A 27,610-nucleotide genomic window follows, 5' to 3' on the forward strand; every position below is an offset into this window, starting at 1 on the left:
AGTCTACGGGTCGGAATTGGGTCTTACTCACCCTTATAATCCAACAATAAACTCAATACAACTAAATCATGTCACACCACGGCCACGATTGCACCATGCATCTCTTCATTCTTCTTCCCCTCTCCTAGTTTTCATTTTAGCAGTTTTCATTTATCATTTATTTTGCTTTTCATATTCATATGTGAATAAATAGTGTTGTCATAAAGAATATGGTGGGTTGTTTAGCCATTAGCACAAGAACAAAAGATGCAAAGGTGGTAAACTCATGAACTATTACACCCTATACTTTAAGTTTGAGGTATGAAAAATGAATAAGTTGGAGATGATACATAGAATGGAATTGTTTTATATTGTATAAAAAATAGTGTGACGGTGCAAACTGGTAGTGGGGGGAAGAAGCAGGAAGATACTTATGATGCAACTGTGGCATGGAGTGAAAGTGGAGATGGTGGTGGGACGGAGGTGGGACGGTGGTGGGACGGTGGTTGGATTTTAGTATGCTGATGTGGTGTTTTCCTATAAGAGTTGTGAGAGATACATGTTTACATATTTTTAAAATAAATAAAAAACAAAAATCAAAATAAGACAAATGTTAATCATTGAGTGGGTTTGCAGTATAATTTCTCTCCTCGTATCAAGATATATATTTATTCTATGTGAACATTTGATCAACTCACTTTATAGTTTACTAGTGTATACAGATACTTTGTGCCTATTAGTCAATATTGTATGGTACTACGTGTTTAATTTTTATATACTTAGAATATATTTGTTGTATTCAGTGTACTTTATATTATAATTTTTATGTGTTTATGATATGTTTAGTTGAAGGTAAGAGATGTGGCTAATTAATGTTTTGGTGGTGGTTAATTAGGATTATATAATTTTTTTTGTAAAAATTAAATAATGTGAAGGGCAAAATAGAAGTGGAAATTACACCACGGTAGAAGTTACACAATGTTTTACTTTTATATATAGTATAGATATAGATATGGAAAGAAAATGATATATACATTAATAATGTAAGAATTTTTTATTTTTAAATTTAATATTAATGATAGATGATGTATTATCTCTATATAAATATGTACTACAATACATATGTCTATGTAGTAACTCTGTATAAATATTTATACTGGCAGTACATGAATATTACACTCTAGTCTATGAGAAAAGAGTGTACGCATCGACGGGGTAATAGTTTTATACACTATCATTTATCTCTAGTCATCATTGACTGTATATAAATCTTTATACTGATTGTGCATAGACATTACACTCTAATCTATAAGAAAAGAATGCATACACTGACATTGTAATAGTTTTATATACTTTTATTATATCGTCTACCATTTATCTCTAGCATTTAAAAAAAGTTATATAAATGAATATAAATTATATATTGGCTATATATAAATTTTTATATTGATAAAAGATATAATTTATAAAGTAATGATTGTAATTATCACAAAGTGATTTATTTAATGGGGTGGGTCAAATGAGCTGTCCACTATGGGGAATGCAATACCTGGGCCTAAAGATGGTTCCATCATGGACCAGGACAAAAAATGCTTACTTTTCTACTTTTCTTTCTTCACTATTCACTAGACAAAAAATTGCTTATTTTCTAGTTTTCTTTCTTCACTGTCAATTGACAGAAATTAGATTTGACATTTAGTACATTATAACCAATCTCAGAATGTTACATGTGAGACAACTTTTTTCACGAGAATTTGTGAAGATGTTTGTATAAAATTATAAAATAAGTGAGAGATAAAAAAAATTAATAACATGATAAAGTTGTAAACTTTGATCATACAAATTAAAAAACTTAGTTCAATGCAATATTATGTTTGAACCATACTAAATCATTATAAAAATAAAACTCCCCCTCCAAATAATTAACATATTTTAGCCTCAAAACTCATAATTACTTGTTAAATCGAATCAATCTCTTGCCAATTGATTCCAATCTCTTGTACTCTCACCCTTTGTATCCACTCACCTCCAAGTCAACAAATGCATCAATATAAGAATGGGGATAAGATAGTAATGGGAGGCCATTCAAGAAACATCCTCCATTTACTCCTTTCAACATCTTCCATTGTTATGTTCACTACAATCTGTCATTCATTTTGCTCAGTCACAATGAAAATGAAAAGCAAAAAAAATCATTTTCACTATGAAGCCAAATGGTTAATGATATTTTACAAGTGACATGTCACTTTCTTGTGGAGAAGAGGATTAGTAGAAGGATTTAGTAGGAGGATTTAATATTACTCTAAGAAAAAACTTAGGGTTAACCACTAAAATGAGACCCTTTGATGAGAAGAATAGGAAAATTCCAGAGTTTGGGAGAACTATAGTATTGGAATTCAGTGAATAAATGAAGAAATAAACTTCATTAAATGAAATTAATTTGTGAATTGTACTCTTGAATGAGTTTACAAGAGAATCATGTTTTTATACAAGCATTATATAATGGAAAAGATCATTGTATGAAAGATAGTTGATTCAATGAAATACCTCTTATTGTTTTATTTGATTGATTGAAGAAAAAGGAATAATACAAAGCTTTATAGAGTTGCACAAGGAAGATTGTGAAGCAGGCAACAAACTAACTAACCCTTAACAACTCAGCTGTTAAATCTAATATCCTAAACTACTCTCAATATATGGAGAAAATGATTGAAACAAAAGTTGGGCCAACATTGGTCCATTATCACAAAATTGGTGCAATCAGTTTGACTAAAGGATGTTGTCAACTAGTGCAAGGTATGATGTCATTGGCCTTGATTAGCATCAGACAGTTTGGCCTAGGCATGGGAACACATGCCTCGGTCAACTTCAATTTTTCCTTGATCAAAGCATCAATGACTCAAAGAACCTGACAAACTAAAATAAGACAAAGTAATTAAGTAAGATTAATACCTTCCCTCAAGCTGGAGAGTAAATATTGATTACTCCCAGCTTGGGCAATAAGTCATAAAAGGAAGAAGGTTCAAGAGCCTTAGTGAGGATATCAGCAGTTTGTTCAGTTGTGTGGAAGGGAAGAAGATGATATAGCTTATTCTGTAGATATTCCCTTGCAACATGACAATCAATTTCGATGTGCTTGGTACGTTCAGAGAAAACCGCATTGGCTGCTATGTACGTGGCATAACTATTATCACAGTATAATAGGGCAGGATCCTTATATGGAACCTTGAAATCCTTGGGTAAGTAAGTCAACCTTTGAACCTCACGAGAGGCAATGGCTAAGGCACGGTACTCTGCCTCAGAAGAGGATCTAGAGATAGTGTGTTGCTTCTTAGATTTCAAGATATAAGGGAGTGACCAAGGAACATACAATAACCAGAAATGGATCTTCTAGTATCAGGGCATGAGGCCCAATCAGAATCAGTGAAGCCCTTTATTTGCAGGGTGGATGTGGCTGGATAAAACAAACCCTGATCAGGGCAGTTGTAGGATTGGCCATGAATTGGCTCAATTGTTGAGTTACAAAACTTAGACCAGGTCTAGTATTAGTTAAATAGAGAAGTATGCCAACCAATTGTCTATACAAGACAGGATCATGAAAGAGGGTGTTGTCTTGTTTACGTAAGTTTGCATTTTTAACCATTGGTGTTGAAACAATTTTAGAATGAAGAAAACCAGTGTCAGATAGCAGATCTAAGGCATATTTCCTGTGGCACAAAGTGATTCCATTGTGAGTTCTAGCTACTTCTAATCCTAGAAAATATTTTAAGGCACCTAAGTCTTTGATCTTAAAGCAAGAATTTTAGTGATTTTTAACAGATAGGATCTTGGAGCTGTCATTTCCAGCTAGGATGAGATCATCAACATAGATAAGGAGTGCAGTAAACTTAGAATTGTGAGACTTGGTAAAGATGAGGATGATATTGCTTGTATCCTAAGGAAACAAGTGAAGTAGACATTTTCTCAAACAATTGTCTACTTGCTTGTTTTAAACTATAGATAGATTTATTTAGTTTGCATACCACATTAGGTTGAGAAGAATGTACACCAAGAGGTAAGGTCATGTAGACTTCCTTATGAAGTTCACCATGAAGGAAAGCATTATTGACATCAAGTTGATGTAGATGTCAACCAAGTTTGGTAGCAAGGGCTAAGAGTAATCTAACTGTGGTTAATTTGACCACAAGAGCAAAGGTTTCATAAAAATACAAACCTTTAGTTTGGTTGTAGTCTTTGGCACAAGCCTAGCCTCATGTCTCTCAATGCTACCATCTGAGTGAAATTTGAGCTTATAAACCCACTTAGAGCCAATAGTTACCTTGTCACTAGGAAGATGAACTAGAGTCCACGTGTTATTTAGTTCAAGAGCTTCTAATTCAGCGGCCATAGCAGCAAGCCATTCCTTAGATTTAATGGCTTGTTTGTATGTCTTAGGTTCATTATGAATGGTGATGGAAAGACAGTGGGATAAATCTTTAGGATGAATGGTATGATAGGCAAGGACCATGCTAAGGGGGTGTTTTAGGTGAGATTTAGTGAATTGGTTATTAGTAGTAAGGACCATCCACTGGAAGTCTCTTAAGTAGGTAGGTGTGTTGGAAATTCTTTGGGATCTCATAAGGTTGTGTGAAGGTTGGGAGGGTTAGAAGGAGAACTCAGAGTTGTGTGTGGTATGATGAACATTATTGTTAGTTTGAGCATGGCTGGGAGTTGGGAAATTGTTAATAGGATTGTACACTTGTCTTTGTTGGACTTCAATGTCCAGAAAGGAAAGGTCATCAGTGTTTGTATGAGGATCAAAAGTGTTGTTTTGAGTAGGTGTGTGATAGGGAAATAGATGTTCATGAAATAGAACATTCCTAGAAATGAAAAATTCTTTAGCCTTCAAATCGAACAAGAGGAACCTTTTAGTACCAGACTAGTATCCAAGGAATAGAGATTTCCTAGCCCTTGGATCTAATTTAGTTCTATGATTGGTAATGGTGGAAGCATAAGCAAGACTGGCAAAAATCTTAAGATCATCTAGGGAACCATTAGGATCTCAAAGGGGGATCTATGTTGTAAAACAAGAGTAGGTAGTATGTTGATTGGGTACACAACATGTGTGACAGCATACCCCCAAAATTGTTTAGGTAGATTTTCTTGAAAGATGGGAGGTCTAGTAATGTTCAATATATGTCTATGTTTTCTTTCTACCACAGCATTTTGCTGTGGTGTTTCTATGCAAGAAGTCTGATGGATAGTGCTAAGACTCTCGTAGAAGGCACACATAACAAATTCCAATCCATTATTAGTTCTTATACTTTTAATTTTCTTATCAAATTGCATAGTGACAAGTTGGATAGGTTTTTGAACCAACAATCTAGCCTCTGACTTATTGTGCATAAGATGAATCCATTTGTATCTAGTGAAGTTATCTATCATGGTTAAAAATATTTATGTCCTTGAATGGTGGGAACACCAAGTGGTCCCCAGATACCCATATGGACAAGATCAAAAGAACTTTTAGTGTGAGAAGAACTAAGTTTAAAAGGCAATGTAGGTTGTTTAGCAGTGTGACAGAAATCACATATATTCTTAGAATCAAAATGCACATTAGGAAAGCAATGAGCAACATTTTTAAGAATATTGTGTGACGGGTGACCCAACCTAAAATGCCAAAGGTCAAAAGAAGATACAATAAAATTTTCTAAATAATTAACATCATGAAAGTTCTTATAAGAGTTGCTGCCAATCTTTCTGAGGATGTAAAGGTTGTTATGGGCTTTAGCTTGACCAATCATCCTCAAAGAAATCATATCCTGGATAAGAAGAAGAATTTTCAAAAATAAATTTGCAATGATTGTCTTTAGCAAGTTTATGAATGGATATGATATTGTATTTAAAACCAAGTATATATAGCACATTGTAGAGGATTAAGTCTTTAGTAAGGTTCACAGTGCCTAAGTGTTTGGTAGTGACTTCTAGATTGTTGGGTAACTTGATGATAACAGGTTTTATATAGTAGTATAATATGAAAAGAAAGAAGCATCATTTGTAACATGGTCTAGAAAGATTGGCAGCCACTCTTGTAAGAACTTTCATGATGTTAATTATTTAGAAAATTTTATTGTATCTTCTTTTGACCTTTGGCATTTTAGGTTGGGTCACCCGTCATACAATGTTCTAATTAGAACTAAATTAGATCCAATCTTTCTAACTATCCATGATTGATTGTCAAGAGAAATACCTGTGAGAATTGATTCTAAGCTGTCCAGATTGTTGCTTAGTTGGTTGATGTTATGCTCATGATTCATGCTCAGTTGGATAGAGCCTTCTTGTCATTCCTTAACTTCATCTTCTCTGCTTGTATTTTGAGGTTCTTCATTGGTATGGATACTGTTTATAGCTCATTGTTCTTTTGGACTTGTATATGAAATTCGGAGGGAAACCATGCTTGAAATAGCATGTTTTTGTTGTATGTTCCTTCTTTCCACAAAAAGTGCAGAACTTGTTGTTGTTGCCAATTTGTAAAAAATCTTTTCTTGTTGTTGCAGTCCATTCCAATCTCCTTGTATTCCTGTTATTATAACATCTTCCATTATTCTTGCTTGGCTTCCCCCTCCAGGATTGGTTTATGTTGAAATTTTTAATGGTAGGTTTCAGATTGTTGTTGTTCAAAATCCCTTCTTGTTGTTGACCCATTGAGAATACCTTGTTCATTTAAGGTAAGGGCTCCATGAGGAGTATTTGTGCCTTCATTGTGTTATATTGATCATATAATTATTTTAGGAAACATATTACATATTATGATTCTTTGTATCCTTTTATGATAGCTAGCAATGGGCATGTGCATCTGATTCCACGAATGCAGCCTGATATGGGCCTTAAATAATCTAGTTCATCCCACGGAGTCTTCAGATCAGTAAAGAATGCTGACACATTTCTGTCCCCTTGCTTCATGGCATGAATCTCTTGAAGAATATGAGACATTCTAAAATGATCTCCCTTTGAGAATCTATCATTGAGATCTTCCCATAGTTCTTTGGCTGAATCTATGTAAAATATGCTTTGGGCAATCCGTTGTGTAAGAGACCTTGTTATCCAAGAAAGAATCATGATATTACATCTCTCCCAAGAATCAAAGTTAGGATCTATTTGTTCAGGCATATTTATATAGCCATTGATAAACTTGAACTTGTTCATTGATTGGAGGGCCCTCCTCATGGATCTACTCTATGAGTGATAGTTTCCTCCATTCAAAGGTGGTGTGACCAAGATCATGACAGGACTCTCACCTAGATGGAGATAATATGGGTTGCTAATAGGGCTTTGTGAGAAATCAATGGAATCATACCCTTGTTGTTTTGTGTTTGATTGATCATCCATTTTTTTGGTGTTTGTGAGTGATGGTAGTGCAGGAGAATGGATGTGAAAGAGTGTAACGGAGAAAAGAATGAAGAAATTGTAGATTGGTTGAATGAAAGGAATTGGATCAGCAATAGAGCTCTCTTACCATAATGGAAAAGATCATTATATGAAAGATAGTATATTCAATGAAAAGTATGGATCCACTTACTCCAAGAGTAAGTTTTTTAAACTTACTCCACATCCTAGCCATCAATTCTATGGATATCTAATGATTTAGATCTACTCATTAATTCAAACCATTGGATTTCCCTAGAATTCATGGCTAGGATTAGGAGTAAGTTTAAAAAACTTACTCTTGGAGTAAATGGATCCCTCATCTTCAATAAAATACCTCTTATTGTTTTATTTGATTGATTGAAGAAAAAGGAATAATACAAAGCTTTATAGAGTTGCACAAGGAAGCTTGTGAAGCAAGCAACAAACTAACTAACCTTTAACAACCTAACAACTATTCCTAATTTGATCACATGCTAAAAATAACTCAACTGCTAAATCTAATATCCTAAACTACCCTCAATATATGGAGAAAATGATTGAAACAAAAGTTGGGCTAACATTGGCCCATTATCGAAAAATGGTGTAATCAGTTTGGCTAAAGGATGTTGTCAACTAGTGCAAAGTATGTTGTCATGGGTCTTGATTAGCATCAGACAGTTTGACTTAGGCATGGGAACACAGGCCTCAGTCAGCTTCAAGCTTTCCTTGATCAAAGTATCCATGACTCATAGAACCTGGCAAACCAAAATAAGAAAAAGTAAGTAAATTAATATTATAAGATGAAATTTAACCTAACAAAAACATAAAGGCTAACTAATTACAAAGTAAAGTGGACAATAAAACTAACTAATTATATCCTTTAACATCCCCTCAAGCGGGAGAATGAATACTATTGACTCCGAACTTGGATAGAAGATAACAAACGTAAAGTAGCAGCATCAACAAAAATTACTGTAGTAGCAGCAAGACAATGCACCCAAAAAGTATAACACCCTTCAACTTCAATATAGCAAAAATCAGAGAGATGTGTTGCAGGCTTGCAGCAAAATGTGAAGAGGAAGTATAGCAACACCTTCCAAATATGTCATTAGAGTTTCAAAGATATTTCAAGAAATAAAATAATTCTTTAAGATATAATATGGGTTGAAGCTTTGATATATGATAATTGTCATCATAAATAAAACTGCTATCTTTTTTTGTTTATATGAATGTTTAAAAATAAGGAAGAATGAAGAATGGCTAAGCAAGAAGATGTAATAGGGAAGAAGATGATGGAAAAAAAGAGTTCAATTTTCTTGGGCACTATGATATGGATAAAGATGCTAATATGTGGTAGCAAAAAAAATTTAAGGGTTCAAAATTTTAATTATTTTTTAATTAAATAATTAGAAAACTTATAAATTTCTTGTTCAACAATATTGGATGGACGGTCTAATATTGAACGTTGTCAAAAAATTCTATTGAGACCATATGAGCAAACTAATGGACAGTGCCAAAAACTTTGTCAAGGATTGACGTTAAGCTGTAATGAAAGTTGAGGAACTTGATTGAGGGAAAAGTTTTTCTGGTTTCATGTATCCTCAAAACTTTCCTTAAGGGGAATCAAACATGTACTACTTGAACCAACGCCCATTGGTTGATTGAGGGAAAAGTAGAGGAATTAAATTGAGAAAATAAAATAAGTTGCGTATGAAAGTATCCTTTGTCTATATTTTATGATTATTATTAATTTTAAATTGTTTCAATTATATATTAACTTAAATAACTGATAACATAAAATAGTCTAACTTATATTGGGCTCCCTAATGGTATTATATAAATAAAGCTATCAACAATGTGTTAATTTAGTGGTATAAGGTCATACTAGATTTCCAGAAAGATCAAAAGTTCAACTGTTTGATTCATAGAAGTTACACTTGTTGGTAAGAATAGTCACACATCCCAAAAGTGATTAATTCCTTACTATAACAATGGAATACCTTGATAGTACTAAAAAATAAGGCTAAAATATTAGTATTGTTGCTAAAAAATGTCAATTTAATTCTATATTTTTAATTTAGAATTTCATCATTTAGATTTTCACATGAATATGTTAAATTGTGGTTTGATATCCTTCATAGTTGTCATAATCCTGATTTTCATTGAAATTAAATCGAAGAGTATTTTATTGTATAAATTATACTCAACAATATTCTATCTTATTTAATTTTCTAATCCAGCTCTGTTATTATAGTTAAAATCAGGATCACAATCAACAATTCTTAGAAATGGTAGCTCCATCAATTCATGCATAGACTTGCAAGATGACACAAAAGAAGTGAAGATGGAATGACATACAAAATTCAATTGAAGAAAAATTGATTTCATTAATTACTTTACAAAATACAAAAACAAACTATTTATAGTAAGGAATCCTAACTACCCAACTAACTAAACCATAACCAACTACTAAAAATAGAAAGACCCAAAAATAACAGAAAAATAACATATTGCTTGAAACTTAAGCAACATATGGGCCAAATTGGCTATGTTGGCTCGAATAAGGAAGCCATTATGTCTCATTGATTGATCGAGGAAATTAGACTTATTGAGGCTGGATGAGGGTAACTGGTATTGAATAATCTGGTGAGCATCAGACCCATTGAGATTTGGTGAATGAGTGTGATGCATTAAGGGCTGGGTTCTGACCAAGGCTTTTGTTTGTTGATGCATCTGGTTGATTGCATGATCTGTTGGAGCACATTTATCACATTTTCTCTAATGGAATGACAATCGATTTCTATGTGCTTAGTCATTACATGAAGAACAATATTAACAACTATATGTAAGGCTGATTGGTTGTCAAAATATAAAACAACATGCTTATGATTTAAAACTGAGGTTTTTACTTTTAAATTTTTATATTGAACTAATTATGTTTTTGTTGTGTCTATTCTGAGTTTTTTATTGTGTTTTAAAAGGGTTGTTGTACTCAATATTACTCATTTTAGTCTCTCATGTTTTTTATTTTACCAGTTTGATCCTTCAAAATTTGAAAAGCCTAAAATAATCTCCAAAAAATTTAAATGTGGGTCAAATTAGTCATTGTTAGCATGTTTTAAAACACTTGGTAGGGACTAATTTGACCCACATTTGAAATTTTTGGGAAATATTATGAATTTTTTAAATTTTAAGAGACCAAACTGGTAAAGTCGAAAAACATGAGAGACTGAAATGAGTATTTACTCAAAAACTTGGTATGGGTCAACCCTCGTGTCCCTTTGAATTGGTCAAAACTAATGTTAACTTTTGTGTTTTTATATTAAGGAATTTTAAATTTGAATTTTTGACATTACTTGTTTACTTATTTAGATAATTTTAATAATAACATATAATATAAGTATCAAAATAGAAGAAATATTCAGATATACACTATTGTTTGTTCAGTAAAAATACAATTTTTTAGAGTAAACTACACTCATATCCCCGAGTTTAAGTGACATTACACAAAACACATTTCCCTTTTCTACACTTATAGAAATCACTCTTATTTATGTACGCACATTATGCTAATCACTCATTCACGAGAAATAAGTACAATATTTTAAACAAAAAAATGAGTGATGAGTGTAATTAAGTTAAACAAAATATGACATATTATCGAGACAAGTCCAAACAATGTAAGATTCAATATTTCTAGTTCGTTACTAAATGCATCAAAAAATTTAAGGAGATATTGTTTAAATCACTATTATAATATATTGTAACAAGCCAAAAAATAATGAAGATTTATTGACTTGTATATTATTTGGACTTGTCTCCATAATATATAATATTTTGTTTATTTTAATTACATTTATCACCATTTTTTGTTTAAAAAATTACACTTATATCTTTTACATAGGGTCAATGTAATGTATGTATATAAATTAGGAAGTTTGTATATATATATAAATTAGGGAGTTTGTGTGTATAGAAAATGGAATATAGTTTATATAATTTCACTGAAATAACTTTAAATTTTGAATTTGAATCATGGGTGGTGAATAATAAATCTCAAACAATACTAATACAATTTAAAAAATAGGTAAAGAAACATGAAATACAGGTCTTCGAGTTCAAACATTGGCAAATACATTTTCCCCTTCTACTAAAAAACCCTTGCCTGTAATAGAAACAGCATGGTGCTTCTTTGGAACAGTGCACTTTGATTTATTTTATTGTGGCTGTTAAAATGTGCAAAAAGTGGTTCCAATTTGGAGTTGTCAGTGGCATCTAGCTTTTAAGCACATGGTTTAGATGTGTTTGCTCATCCCTATCTTAATACACTTAGTTTTGTCCTTGTAGTCCCAATTGTTTCAGCACACTTACTTCTGCATTAACAATGTTATTTATTATATTATTAAAGACCAAATACATATTTTAGTTATCATATTTTTTTTATCTTATCAAAAAAGAAAAAATTTAAAATTGTTCTCAAAAATTTAAATGTGAGTCAAAATAATGATTTTTGGAGTCAAATTAGTCACTACCAGCTGTTGTAAAACATACTAAAAATGAATAATTTGACTCACATTTAAAAATTTTATGGCCCATTTTAAGTATTTTTTTCCGAATGACTAAACTGATAATGTCGAAAAAATATGAAGGACTAAAATGAATATTTACTCTATTATTAACTCCAAACTTTTCTTTTTACTGAGAATGAAAGTTTCTGTACTTTTTTTATTACTATTATTTCTCATTTTCTTTACTCAAGTTGGTGGTAGAAATTGATTATACAAATATTTTTGTTGATTTGAATTATAATTTGTTAGTTCATTATAAATAGTAAATGATATTTATCATTGGATTCCAATAAGGTTCGATGGTTCGGTCCTGATAATGACACTTGTTGGGAGGGTCAATTACGAACCTAAAAATGGATTAGTTCCTTACAAAAAAGTTAGTACATATCATTGGTAGTACAAAAAAATACTAAATAGTAAATGATATTTATCACAATACTTTCTCATCTCTTATAAATAAACGAGTGTAATATGTACATAGGGAATGAAGTATCTCTTGGTATAAGTAGACAAGTTATCTCATCCTGTCAGTGAAATCATGACAGTGTCATGTTTCATCATTTTCTATAAAAATATTTTTAAAAATAAACATAATAGCACATATGTCATATTTTTACTGGCTAGAGGAGATAAATTATCTCCATATGAGGAGATACATTATTCTCATGTACATATTGTCAATGTAATATTTATACAACTCATTACATCATCCACTATCTGTTTGTATTACCTTTTTTTTTAAATCAATGATAATTAAACGTGAATGGTATAATAATGATATATAAAACTCATACAATAATAATATATACAGTTTTTCCCTTATAAACATAGTCACATACTTTGCGTAAAATTTATCAACATATGACTTGTCTAGATTCTTGACCATGCTTTTGGTGTCAAAAGTGAAAACAACTTGCACTATGAGGTTTAAAGTTGACACAAAATAATTTCTAAAGTTATTCTTGGCCACTTAGAGATTATTGGGATATGACTACAAACTTTTTTGTCAATTCACCTAAATTTGAAAGACACCCCGGAAGACAAAAATGAAAAGTTAGAACCTAATTCAAGGTTCAGATTCAAACCGACCACTGAAAAATCTCTGTCTTCAGCTTTTTGATAAAGAAATGTTTTCAATGTTTTTGAGTAATTTTTGACAAAAATGCTTATTGCCATCTAAAGAATGTTTGACATTCAAATTTTTTTTAAATTAATTAATGACAGTATAAAATTAATTCTACAAGTAGATCCAATCATGTTTTAATATACATTCATACACTTTATATTTTAATTTTTTATTAAATGAATATTTCAAATTATTAGATATGTTCATACTCCATATTGATCATTGATGGCTACCTCGAAGTTTTATCTCTAAGAGTTTGTTTACGAGTTGGCTTTTGGACTGTAATATAAAAAAGTTTGAAAATTTGAGAGTTATGAAATAATTTTGTGAGATAACTAAAGGTTTTTTATTTCTTCTTATTTTTTAAACTCAACTCACAAATAGATTCAAAGAGATTGATCTCATGCATTTTCATGTTTTTTTACTAGCCTTTCGTTGTCATGTAAGTAGGGGTACAAATATACCAAATCTGTATCTTATTATCTGACCTATAATACGCAATGCCAAACTACACTTTTTCATAAACAAATCGAGTTTAGACTTTTTAAAGAACAAATTTAGCTTAACAAGTTAGACTTTAGATCATCTAATTACATTATATTATTCTATTTTAATAAAATTAATATTATATATATATATATAAATTAATATAAAAAGTACCTAAAAGTGTAATTTAGTTGTTAGTGTTAAATTTCATAATTCGTAAACCAACATTGAAAATTGATATATTTATAAAAGTCATGTCTCTGAATAATATCAATCCACATTGCAGAAATATGTGTCCAAAAGTTATAGAAACATGTTTGTATTTTTTTATAAGAGTGTAAAATATATGCACTGACAGTATAAAGATTTATATACTTTATACACAGTTAGTGTATCATCCACCATTCATTTGTAATATTTTTATTTAAATGTCATTAATAACTAAAAATCAATAGTGGATGATGTAGTGACAATGTAAAAGATCTTTACACCGTCGGTGTATATATCTTTTTCCCTTTTATAAGAGTGTAAAATATATGCACTGACAGTGTAAGATTTATACATAGTCAGTGCATCATCCACCATTCATTTGTAATCTTTTATTTAAAAGTCATTAATAACTAAAAATCAATAGTGGATGATGTAATGACAGTGTAAAAAACCTTTACATCGTCGGTGTATATATCTTTTTCCCTTTTTATAAGAGTGTAAAATATATGCACTGACAATGTAAAGATTTATACACAGTCAGTGCATCATTGGACACAAATTAGAAAATTTATTTAATTAAACCCCTCACTAATATTGATGAAGCAACTCCCCTTGGCAAGGCAAGAGTTTTCTTATTAGAAAATAAATGGTTTAGTTGATAAATACAACACAAGACATTAAGAATTAGAGTAATGTTGTATCATCCTACTTGCAAAAAAGTAATATATATATAACTTGTAAATTCATTATTAATAAATAAAGTATCACCTTATGACATATTTCACTTTTTTGTAGGTAGAAAGATTAGTAGGATGATATATCATTTTCTTAACAAATAAATAAAAAAATACTTGAGAGATTTGGTGTTTTGGACCATCCCAATTAGCCGAATAATCAACTCAATTGGGTAGTCCAACCCACTTATTAAAAAAAGGCTTTGCATTAATCCACACATGCAGCTCATCACTCTCTCTACATTTTGTACACGTTTGGATGCATTAGGCTTAGAATATGATGCATTCATCCTGACACAAGGGCTATTAATGTGATACTGGTTATCAAATATAATGGTAGAATTGATTGTTACTAATCTGAAAGGGGCATTTAGGTAATTGAAGGGTGTAATTTATATATTCTGTACGCTTATTACTATATAAATATAAAATATGTCTAAAGGATAGTTAGGTAATTGAGCATACATGATTTCAGTTATGTGTCATCAGTGAGGAATTAGTAGGAGGATTCCTAATTATTGAATTAGAATCATGTATATTTATCTCTTTTATATAAAATTGTGATGTTCCTTTCATTTACATATAATAATTCAAATACAATATCAGCTATCAAGGTATTATCTTCCTCTTCCTCTCTTAGTTTCTTTAATATTTCTTTTTTCTCTTTATCCAGCTTCTTTATATTTTGTATATAACTCTCTTTTGCTTTATTTTTTCTGTTTGTAGTGTTTCTTTTCTAACAACCTTCTCTTCTCCAAAATTGTTGTCTTATAGTACTCTGAGACACATTAGAATATGATTCAAATGCAAGACAATCACCATCAAAATATTAATTGCAAGTTGAATTTCAACATGCAATTACAAGAAATTTGGGCTTTATTGATGGCAAAAACCACTGGTAAAGGTTAAAAAAAAGCGTAGGTATAACCTAAAAAACTTATACCTATAGACATTTTAATTCGTTATTTTTAAATCGTTATACCTACTTATAAGTTTTTGATGCTATATATGTACCTACAATTTTATTTCCATAGGTATAAGTTTTTGATATTTTATCTTTCATTACCACTACATGATTTTATAAAACATCTATATGATACTACTACTACATGTTTTAATAAAACATCATTGTATATTTTAATTTCATTTTAGTATCTTCTTCTAAACCAATGATACTATTTTAAGCTAAATATATAAATAAATAAATTTTGGAATAAAAATAAAACTCAATTTTATTAATAATTAATATACATCAAACTATTGAACTAAACATGTCCATGTACCCAAAAAATGTACCACAAAACTAAACATGTCCCCTAAAAATAGTTTATTAGAAAGGTAAAAAATTTATAACTATTCTCTAATTTACAAAGAAAACATATAATATCTAGGTGAATGAGTATTTCTTGACATGTCTTATATATATTTTTTCAAATACTATATTTTCTATCAAATGAGAGAAATTTAATTAGAAATGAATTGAATGTGTTTCCTTTTGAGATCTTGCATGCTTCAGTTCAAGATATGTCTGATGAACATGACAAGATCAAGAATAGTAATCAGTGCTCGTATAAGTAACATGATCATGAGTAACATTCTCAAGAATGATCTTGAGAACACCAGAGATCTCTTAATAAATGAGACTATTGATTCCCTGAATCGTATTCCTCAGAACCTTAGGATCATACTTTGCTCCTCCCTTTCCAAGACCATTCCCACCTTTTCCTCTTCTTGTCATCTCTCTTACTTAGCTTGTTATAATAAATATAACAGATTTACACATAATAGTATTATTTGTAACATAGTCACTTATTGCAATAATATAGTGGTTGATCATGTTACATACAATTACAAGGTTTAAGATTCGAATATGTGAAGTAATATTTTGAAATTATGAAAAACTTTCATTGGGAAACCAATTTTGATTGGTGATATACATTATGGTTTTGATTGATTCTGATAAATTTAATTGTATATCTAATATAATTATTATAACGTAATAATATGAGGTTGAATTTTTTAGTTAAATGATCTGATAGTACAATATTGATACTATACATAAGACAAGTATGATATCATCCTTTATTTTTGTCTTCATTCTAAACCGTTTACATAAAATTCAAATGTAAGACCCATTTCTCTTTCCTCTTCCACACATTTAAGGAAATAAGATTTACTATTACTTGATTTAAATATCAATTAATTTATAATTTTGTAACCAACCAAAACAAATGTTTAACTGTGATTTGAAATTAATTAGATTAAATAATCTTAATGTCCAAAACATAAACTTCAAATTTTCTGTATTTTCTAAAATACACTCGTAGGAACATCTTATATTATTTGCATATTGTCATTTTCTTTTGATTTCTCACTTGTGTCCTCGTACTGGAGACAATCATGTCTGAGCCGGGAATATTCATAGGTATGTGAGGCTAACTCTCTCGATAAGTATTTTTCCATCCACAAGACTCAAACCCGAAACTTTGCTTAAGATGAATCAAACATGTATCACTTGAAACAACTCATTTGTTCCATATTATCATTTTGAAGGAAAGTAATAGCTATTTCATAAAAAAAGTCTGAACCAAACACCCTCCTCCAATACTCATTTACTAATTATTACTTGGTTACATATTACATTTTCTTTTTCTTCGATAGATTAAACTCTGGCCCATTGTAACTTTTGTAAAAATAAAATAAACCAGTGCTTTATTTAGATTCTAAGTTGTTTGAGCTTTGAAGTAACTCTGGGCCTGACATCAACATGGGTTGGGTTTGAACTTGGTTCAACCTCTATATCATTGCACACTTACAGTAGTATAATTAATATCATATTGGGTATGATATCACTCAGAATATTAGTACAGTACAATGGTTTAATCAATAGTTTATTAAGTAAATTATATAACTATATTTTATATTACAAATAATAAATTTATTCATATTTTATATTACGGATAATAAATTTATTCATATTTTATTTAGAACATATAACCTAGTTGTTGAAATGGTTAAATGGATGAACATGTTATAAATAACTATTAAGATCAGAAATCTTACATGCATAAACTGGTTTTGATTGATATAGTAGATACTAGTATTCAAATTTTGTAATTGATCCATAATTTCAAACAAAATATAATATAAATGGAATTGAATATAAATATATTTCGCAAATTTATTATTTACAATTATGCAAATTTATATCCATAATGAACATTACTTAAAATTAGCGAATCATAAATAATTTAATCAAAATATAAATTAAATCAATTAATTATCATAATCAAATTAAATTTATTTAATATTTTTATTATTTATGATGAGAATAAAATAAATTTAAATATTATTCTTACTAATATAAGGTTGACACGTTCGGATAGTGAAAAAAATAATTTCGAATGAAAAAGAACAAACACATAATAATATAATGAATATAACCTCTAATCAGTGTATTATAGGATATGAGGTTTCTTTTCTGCAAATGTCGAAACAAAGAATATGATCAATTCGTATTTCCTGCTTTAGAAAAATAACCATACAGGAAAAAATATTTTAACAAATATCATGTTAGAAAAAATAATCAAATTCATTTGTTGTGCAAAAGATAATAAAATTGAAGATTTTAGTAAGATAGAGACACAAAGACGTAACACTAACCCGTAGATATGCTTTAAGGGAGAGAATATAAATATATTTCACAAATTTATTATTTACAGTTATGCAAATTTATATCCATAATGAGCATGGCTTAAAATTAGCGAATCATAAATAATTTAAAAAATAAAAATCAAATCAATTAATTATCATAATCAAATGAAATTTAATATTTTCATTATTACATCCTATTAAAGGAGAAATTCAATCAAAAACACAATAAAAAATCAAATAACAAAAATAATTGTGGAGGACAATTATTTAGTTTTTAGATAATAGAGCAAAATACATTCAAAGACAATCATGTCTAATAATTTCAGTTTCTAAAGTGTAACAACCAAATAATACATTCAAAGACATTAATGAGTAATTATTACTCAATTAGTATTCCACAAATTTATTAGCTATAATTATGTAAATTTATATTATATTTTTGTAACTCATCCATAAATTCAAACAAAACAGAATATAAATGGAATCAAATATTAAAATTCCATAAATTTATTACTTATATAGTAGAATATAAATGAATTAAATTGTCTTCGATGGTTATGACTGATACGATGATCACATTTACTATGATTAATTAGATAAAATATACATATTCAACAATTAAACATGTTAAATTATTTATGATGAGAATAAAAAAAATTAAAGATTATTCTTACTAATATAAGGTTGACACATTCGAATAGTGAAAAAAAAAATTTTCCAATGAAAAAGAACAAACACATAATAAAATTAAAGAACTATGTTCTACACTCAGATAATGAATATAACCTCTAATCGTTGTATTATATGATGTGTGGTTTCTTTTCTGCAAATGTCGAAATAAAGAATATGACCAATTCGTATTTTCTCCTTTAAAAAAATAACCACACATGAAAAATATTTTAACAAATATCATGTGAAAAAAATAATCAAATTCATTTGTTGTGCAAAGGAGAATAAAATCTAAGATTTTAGTAAGATAGGGACACAAAGACATAACATTAACCCGTAGATATGTTTTAAGGAAGAGTCAAACTACAAACGAAGAGATAAAATGATAAAAGCAAGATAAAATGAGAAGATAAATAAATTCATAACAACAAACAAACAAATACAATATTGTAACTTGTAACTAAATGTGTGTGTATATATATAAATGAAGATCAGATGTATAACGTAGTTATTGAAGGTTTGGTCATTGTTAAGGATGAAATCCTTGTAAATCATACACTAAAGAATATGATTATTGGAAGAACAAATCTACAAAATAATGAAATCAATCGTACCTATATACAATATAAACAAATCAAACGATCGTACCATATATACAATATAAACAAATCAAAGGAAAAATAAGAATACACATACATAATAAAATAAAATTCAATTAAAATATCTAGAAAATAAGAACATATCTAAAAGTAAATAAATGAATGAAAAAATCAATAAAAATGTATTTTAAACAACATATTTACAAGAAGAACAAATCTACAATGATGAAGATTGAGCAGCGGGATACATAAGCAATCATATTAGGTTAATGAATGAAAAAATCAATAAAAATACACTTTAAACGACATATTTATAAAATAAGAACAAATCTACAATGATGAAGATTTAGTAGTGGGATATAGAAGTCATCATATTAAGTTTAAACGAAATGAAGATTGACGAATGAAACATTGTATTGTAGACATTTGAGAGAAGAAGAGAGAAATATGAAATGAAATGGGGAGAAGAATATGGAGATATGAAATGATAATGGTGGAAAAGTAATTCACATGTGAAAAGGGATTTAATCCCCTTTATTGAGATTTAATTTCTTCATAGAATAAAAAAAATGGACTCATTAATCATTAGAATTAAATTGTACACTGAACAAAAAAGGAAGATTGACATGTTTTGGTGGGAAAGTTTTGATTGAGAGATTGACACATGTCATGAGGGACCCTTAGTTTTGATGAGAGATTGACACATGTCATGAGAGCTTGAGAGATTGACGCATGTCATTGTGGACTTTTTTTTGTTATATAGGTAATAGATAGATTCCATGTTATTTGAGGGAATAGGAAGACTTAGGAGCATGAAATACATTTATGAGATAACTCTCAAATTAACAATTTATCTTCTTTCTCCTCTAAAAATCGATTTGCAAACAATTCCTTAGCGTTTTTAAGTGAGTTGTACTTGATAGTTGATGAGGAAGGAATAAGTTTATTTTTATTTTAAATATATATACTATTATTTCTAAGTGAGTCTCAATGTAAGAGTAAGGTATGATCTTATGACTTGGAGAGTGTTCCCTTGTATCTGTTGGACCGCCTGGATCTCACTCTGAGTCCAGTATCACAAAAAGACCCAAAACAGATATAAAACTACCACCTAAATTTAAAGATTAATTTATGTAATTATGAGAAGATTATGATAAAATTATATTTTGTTAATTTTAGATTTAATTTCCAAATAACTGGATTAAGATTATATTTCATCAATCCATAGATTATATTTCAAGTACTATTTAATTAATGCTAACCCTCATTCAAAGGGCATCAATAAAAATTACATCTTTTTTATCATTCTTAGTTTCCTTTAGTATATTAGAATTATTCACTGCTAGGGTATCACCTTAACATTTGTGCTTTCATTGTTGTTCTCATGCCTCATAAACCTACTTCGTCTTCTTCATCCTCACACTCTACCATGGAGGACACTTCCAATGCGATGGTTCTAAAAAAATTGGCTGCTATGCAGCAGAATATGAATGAACGACAAGATCTATTCCAGGCGTCCATGGAAGCCCGCATGGAAAGCACCCTTAATGGGTTAGTGTAAAAGATTGCAAGGCTAATCACAAACACAACACAAACACCACCACCAAATGACCAACTTGCCAAGGCTGCTATCAATCTCATTGTTTCAAACCTTGCCACATGTGCAAAAACATCAGTGCAATCATATTCTTCCTTTTACATAAAACCATTGGCAACCAACCTTGCCTTGTGCTTTGAGATACTGCCATTTGGTCTGAGTTTGACTTTGTATACCCACTTTACAGGTATAGGTGATTTTATTGCTGGTAGGTTAGCTTTTATCCAAGTGTTGTTTTTTTTTTCCAATACTTTGAGCTCTTCCTCTGTTACACTGAACCAAACATCTTCCTTCATTGCTTGTTGGAAAGTGATTGGTTCGGTTTCTCCCATAAGTGCAAGATGGATTGGATCACCCTCATCTGTAATTGCATCATCAGGAAACATCTCATATTCATTAAGTCTCATAGGTGGTTGTCTTGTCCTTGTAGGTCTAGATACAATCCTTTTAGCATTTGATCTTGGGGCTGAGTTAACTTCATCTACAACTTCATAATCATCTTGATCTTCTAGTGTAGGAATTAAAGGCACAATTTTTTTTTTGCTCAACCCTTTTGTGAAGATCATTCCAAGTACTCATCTCATCAAAATATACATCCCTGCTGAAAATCACTTGATTTGTCACATAATTCAAGAGTTTGTATGATCATGTTGGGTGATAACCAACAAAAACCATTTACTCACTCTTATCATGAAGTTTCTTTTTGACTTGATCTGGTGTGCGTTTGAAACATATTGAGCCAAACACCTTCAAATGCATCAATGATGGCCTTCTTCCAGTCTAAACTTCCTCAGGAACTTGGTTCTTTAGGCTTTGAGTTGGGCATTTATAGAGAACATAAGTAGTTGTGGTGACTACTTCTCCCCATAGATTATGAGGTAGCCCTTTGCATCTCAGCATACATCTCACCATATTCATTATTGTCATGTTTCTTCTTTCAGCAACACCATTGTGTTGAGGTGTGTAAGGAGTTGTTACCTCATGAATTATGCCTTGATCAACATAGAACTTCTAAAGCTCTTTTGATGTGAATTCTCCTCCTTCATCAGTTATGAAGATTTCCATTTGTGTTCCCGATTGCCTTTCAACTTCTACTTTGAACCTCTTTAAGTGCTCAAACACCTCACTCTTGGCCTTGATGAGATAGATCCACATTTTCTTGCTAAAATCATCAATGAAAGAAACAATGTATTTGTTTCCTCCTAGTGAATTCACTTCAAAAGGTCCACGCATATTAGAATAGACAATATGCAATAGTTCAGTAGCTCTAGCTTGTGTATTCTTGCTAAAATAGATTCTAGTTTGTTTACTGATTATGCAACTATCACATATTGGTAAGTGTGACTTAATTTCAGGCAAACCAATGACTAGATTTTTCTGATTTAGTAACTTTAGATCTCTGAAATTTAGGTGGCCATACCTTAAGTGTCAAAGCCAAGATTCATCTATATTGGTTTCAGCATTCACACATTGAGATTTCACTCCACCTAGCTTTACTTGAAATGTTTTCTTGAGAGAGGAGCACTGAGAAATCTTCTCTTCATGTTGTCAAAAATCTCTAGGAACCCATTGTGCAACTCCATATTGAGCCATTTTCTCATGCAACTCACCAATGCTGATGAGATTAGTTTTCATGTTAGGAACAAACAACACATCAGTTATGAATGCCCTTCTTCCATCTTGCATTCTTAAAGGAATATCTCATGTTCCTTCAGCTGTTACAACTCTATTGTCAACAAACTTCCCCTTATTCCTTCTGGTTGGATCAAAATTCACTAACCAATCCTTATGTCCAGTCATATGATTGGAACATCCTAAGTCAAGATACCATGTATCATTTCCAGTTTTGCTTATAGTTGTGGTCATCATTAATTGCACATACTCATCATTAAAGTCTTCACTCTCTTCTTTGGCAAGATTTGCCTCAAGGTCTTGCTTCCCTTGATGATGGTTCTTGTTTGGTGCATAGCATTCTGATGCAAAGTGCCCTAGTTTGTCACAATTATAGCACCTAATTTTCTTCTTATCAGTCTTCCTTTTCCAGTTCTTGGATTGTTTTCCATTATTCCTTCTGTTAAGTTGTTCTTGCTGATCAAATCCCCTTCTTGACCCACCTTTTGTATCACAATTTTTTCTTTGACTTTTATTGAAGTTTCTCAAATAGAAACTTCCTCTATTTGTTGATGTTTGAGTCTGCAAGGCTTCGTGTGAAGGCTTATAAGCTAATCTTTCATTGAGTCTATGCTCATGAGCTTCAAGAGACCCTTGTAGTTCTTCAATTCTCATCTTCTCAACCCTCCCTGATTCTTCAATTGGTACTACTACATGCTCAAATTTGGGAGTCACAATTCTCAACAATTGCAGCATCTTCCATCTTTTCACCACAAGATTTCATTGCATTAACTTGAGTTATGAATCTTGTGAAGAAGTCAGCAATTTTTTCTCCTTCATCCATATGCATAAGTTCATATTGTCTCCTCATTGTTTGTAATCAAATTTTATTTAGTTGTGCAGCTCCTGCATAATGCTTTTCCAACACATCCCAAGCATCTTTTGCTATTGCAGATCCTGCAATCTTCTCAAAGTGGGAATTGTCCACTACTTGGTGTAGGAGACAAATAGCTTTGCAATCTATTTTATTGTTCTGTTTATGAGCATTTCTTTATGCCTCAGTTGCACATTCTTCCAACACTGGCAGCCATTCCTCAATAATATCAGCAACTTCTTGGTAGCCAAAGATGACTTTCATTTGAATGTTCCATCGAGTCCAATTTTTTCCATCAAGAATAGGAAGATTCGTGGCAAAATTTCTTGTAATTGAGCCATGATTGCAGCGAAACTTTTGGATCTTTTTGTGGCTCTTGATACCAAATGTTAAAGAAAGCAATAAAGAAGAGGAAGAATAAATGGATTCAGAGTGAAAGAGAAGTTAAGAGAGTTTTAGAGTGGAGAATGAATGATACTTATTTTGATTAACAAGATATCAATCTCATTTATACAAATTTCTATATTTGGCTAACTACCAATAACTACTAACTAAAAATAGAAACCTTCTAACTATATCAACTAACTATTGATTACACCTTCCAATATTTTGATCATAGAAACAATATTTTTGCTTACAAGTGAAAGGTTGCATATATTTTCTCTTCATATGATCTACTAAATGTAAACATCGTGTATTGAATCACCCTTTTTGAATGGGTGAGGCATAGAATTATTTTGGTGACCTCCTTAGAGGGGTTCATAGTGAACGATTGTTTGAGTTCACTAGTAACCAGAAATTCACCAACATCCTTCAAATTGAATTTCTTGCATTAAAATTTTAAAAGATGGTGAATCAGCAATATTGAACAAGAACAATCAAAGTTCTTCAAGAATTTGGAAGCAAAAAATAAAAAGTACCTCTTCTTAATTGAAATTGCTAATGTGGAATAATATTGTACAAAATGACTCAACAAAATACCTTTACTTATAATGGAAAAGGAAAGTAACAACAAACTAAACTAACAATAACTAACTATTAACACATGGCAAGATTAAGGAAAAACATTGGGCAGAGAGTTGCTTGTTAATCATGCAACTGATATTGCTGGTTTCTGGTGTGTGTGTGTGACTTGGCCATGACACTGGGTCATTTTGATTTGGTGTGTGGTTGAGGCTCATGCTGGTCTATGATGATGTGTGCCTTGGTGCGTGGTTGTGGCCCATGCTGGTTTGGAATGATGTGTGACACGTAGTTGGCTTCGGTTAGACAAGGAGCATTGTCTCAGTCATGACGTGTAGGGATGGTTCAGGCAGGAATACGAATGTCATAGTCAAAATGGCTAGAGTTGGTATGGTCTTGATGCGCAGAGTCGTCTCGGTCAGGGTGTGAATTTCCTCGGTTAGGAAGAGTATTTCCTCGGTCATAAATTAAATTCCCTCGATCAAGAGTGGCCAAGGTGTGGTTTTATGGCTTGGCTAATAAATTTGGTCTGAATTTAGCTTGTAGCAAGAATTTAGCTTTAATGTTTTTGTTGTTCTAACTTAAATTAGAAAAAGAATTCATATCTTAGCTTTCATTTTGATTCGTATTCTACGTAAAACGAATCAAAAAGTCGACACACTTATAAAGATAGGCAATCATCAAAACATTCTTTGGAGATCTTAGAGGCTCTATAGTTGTAGGTTCACTATTTTCTACATGCTCATGGTGTGTGTTATTTCGTTGTGTAGCTACTTTGTCCTCCTTTTTTCTTCTATGTCTAATGTTTATTTTTTAATCAATTTTAAGTATTTAAATGTTGAATGGTAATATATTCTTCCATAAAACTAACCTACAAATTCTTATATCCATTATAATGGTGACATTTGTCACTCATAAGTCAATGAGTTAAAGTTGACACAGCATAATTATTAGATTGATTTTGTAGAAATATATTACATTTTTCTTAAATGTTATAATATGATGAAAAATCATTCACTCTTCTGCACATAATTGTATAATTGAATAATACTTTACTTTTAATAATAACTGAATTATAGTAATATAAATTACTTTTTATATAGAATATTTATAAATTGATAGCATGATGTATAATACTCCAATATGAGTTTATGGCAATAAAACAAAATTCTAATGACTAGAACTTACGTTAAAGTTCAAACATCTCTCCATGGTAAACAAAGTGTTCAACAATGAAGAAGAAAAAGTACAGAGAGAGAAAACACGAAGGAGAACATGATTGATTTTCTTATTGAGTAAACAAATGAATACAAGTATACAATGCCTTTTATAACTACTTCTAAAAATGGAAATGGAATGTAACTAAATAAATTAACTGACTAACTAAATATATCTAGAATAGAAAAAATAAGTCAAGTTGGATCTGGATCATCTTGATGTGCTTGAATGGGTTCTTTGGATTCTTAGGGTATTTTTCACAAGAGCCTAATTAATGATGATATTTAATTCAACTCAATAGAAACATTCAACGATTTATAAATATTAAATTCCTTAAAGTTTAATTTACGAAATTAAAAATCTATTCAACAATCATTTTTTCCTCCAAACTCTAAAATAAAAAACAACAGTTTTGGATTTTTGTTGTTGCTCTAAAGGAGTATTCTATTAAGTTATTACAATAAACTATTAAGCAAAATTTAGGTTGCCTAATGTAGCACATATGTTAGGAATATGTAATAATGCCACTAATGACAACTTAACTTACGGATTAAAAATTAATTTTTGAAATAAAAGAAATATTAATATGAGATTTGAATTCATATTAACGTGAGAATAAAATATATACTCGTATAATAAGATAAGTTATATTCTTCAGCTACTAAAATTATACAAGTGTATTATTTTTTTAATTTTCAGAAATAATTTTATAAAAAAGATTAAATAAAATACATGATTTTAGTGGATATAGAATATAATTTATCTTTTAATATCAAGAAATATTTTATTCTCTATTTATATAATATTTTTGCTACTTTTTGTAAGAGGGCTTTTGTAGGATCGGTGGTAGTAATTATATTAAAAACCTTTAAACAAATTTAAGGCTTTAAATATTATATAACCATTTTTTTTGAAAAGTTAGCCAGACAAAATTCAAGGACTCAAACAATAGATGTGATTTATTAGGTTCCATGTATTTTTATATTTTAAGTTTAGTTTAATATATATAAGAAGGGATCTGTTTACACCCCATTTAAGTTATACTAATTATATTTATTCTTAGACATTCATTTTCTTAATTCCAACGGACCAAATGAATGAGTGAAATAATGATGAAACATGAAAAGAGAAATCATAAATATCTATTAAGTTTCACTCATTTGGTCTGTTTGGATTTAATAAAATAAATGACTGATGTGTAATTAATGTAACTTAATTTTGGTGTAAACAGATGTCTTATATATATATTGATAGTATTGTTACTAATATTGTGCTAGTCATCAAATTAATGAGTATTTTATTATGGTAATATAATGATTCGACAATCACTAATTAAATCGTATACCGATGAAATTACTTATTTATTTATATATAAATAATAGAATAACTAATTTCATTTATACTATTTATTAAACCAAAATGTGACACTTGGTCGTAGACAATGTTTTAAAATTTTAAACAAGCGTATGAGTGGTGTGTGTTTTGGTACAAAAAAGAAAAAAAATGATATCAAAACATTAAAAAATAAGTCATTTTTATTAAAAATAATTTTAAAAGAAAACATGTAGCAATTCAATTGAAAAAACGTTCATTATGGTCGATTTTGATCATTATTGACTGATATAATTATGTATCGGTATAATTGTTGTATCATATAGGTATGAAGATCGGTTCAATGATTTTCCAGTTGAACCAGTCAGTATGGTCCATTTTTCATAACACTTACTAATAATATACCAGTCGGTATGGTCCATTTTTTCACAACACTTACTAATAATATAAGAGTGCTTACACTGTTAGTATTCGTTATTCTTATGTTAAACAATATTGACTTTTAAATAAAAATAATATAAATGAATGATTAATCGTATAAGAAATTTTATATTCAAAGTTCATAAATATTAAACTCATATCATTTTTATATACTTTTTAAAAT

The 27,610-nt window shown here is 30.1% G+C and overlaps 1 protein-coding gene and 1 long non-coding RNA gene across 2 annotated transcripts; one reads left to right on the forward strand and one right to left on the reverse strand.

Moving 5' to 3' along the window:
* LOC109360074 lies at positions 6,391-21,896 on the forward strand. Its single transcript, XR_002109102.1, has 3 exons — positions 6,391-6,474; positions 20,318-20,323; positions 21,887-21,896. It is a non-coding gene; the product is annotated as an uncharacterized LOC109360074 (long non-coding RNA).
* On the reverse strand, positions 22,710-23,375 carry LOC109359711. Its single transcript, XM_019604407.1, has one exon. The coding sequence runs from the start codon at positions 23,373-23,375 to the stop codon at positions 22,710-22,712; it is 666 nt and encodes a 221-aa protein (XP_019459952.1).

Source organism: Lupinus angustifolius, chromosome LG11 (genome assembly GCF_001865875.1).
Source record: "Lupinus angustifolius cultivar Tanjil chromosome LG11, LupAngTanjil_v1.0, whole genome shotgun sequence".
Taxonomy (NCBI): Eukaryota; Viridiplantae; Streptophyta; class Magnoliopsida; order Fabales; family Fabaceae; genus Lupinus; species Lupinus angustifolius.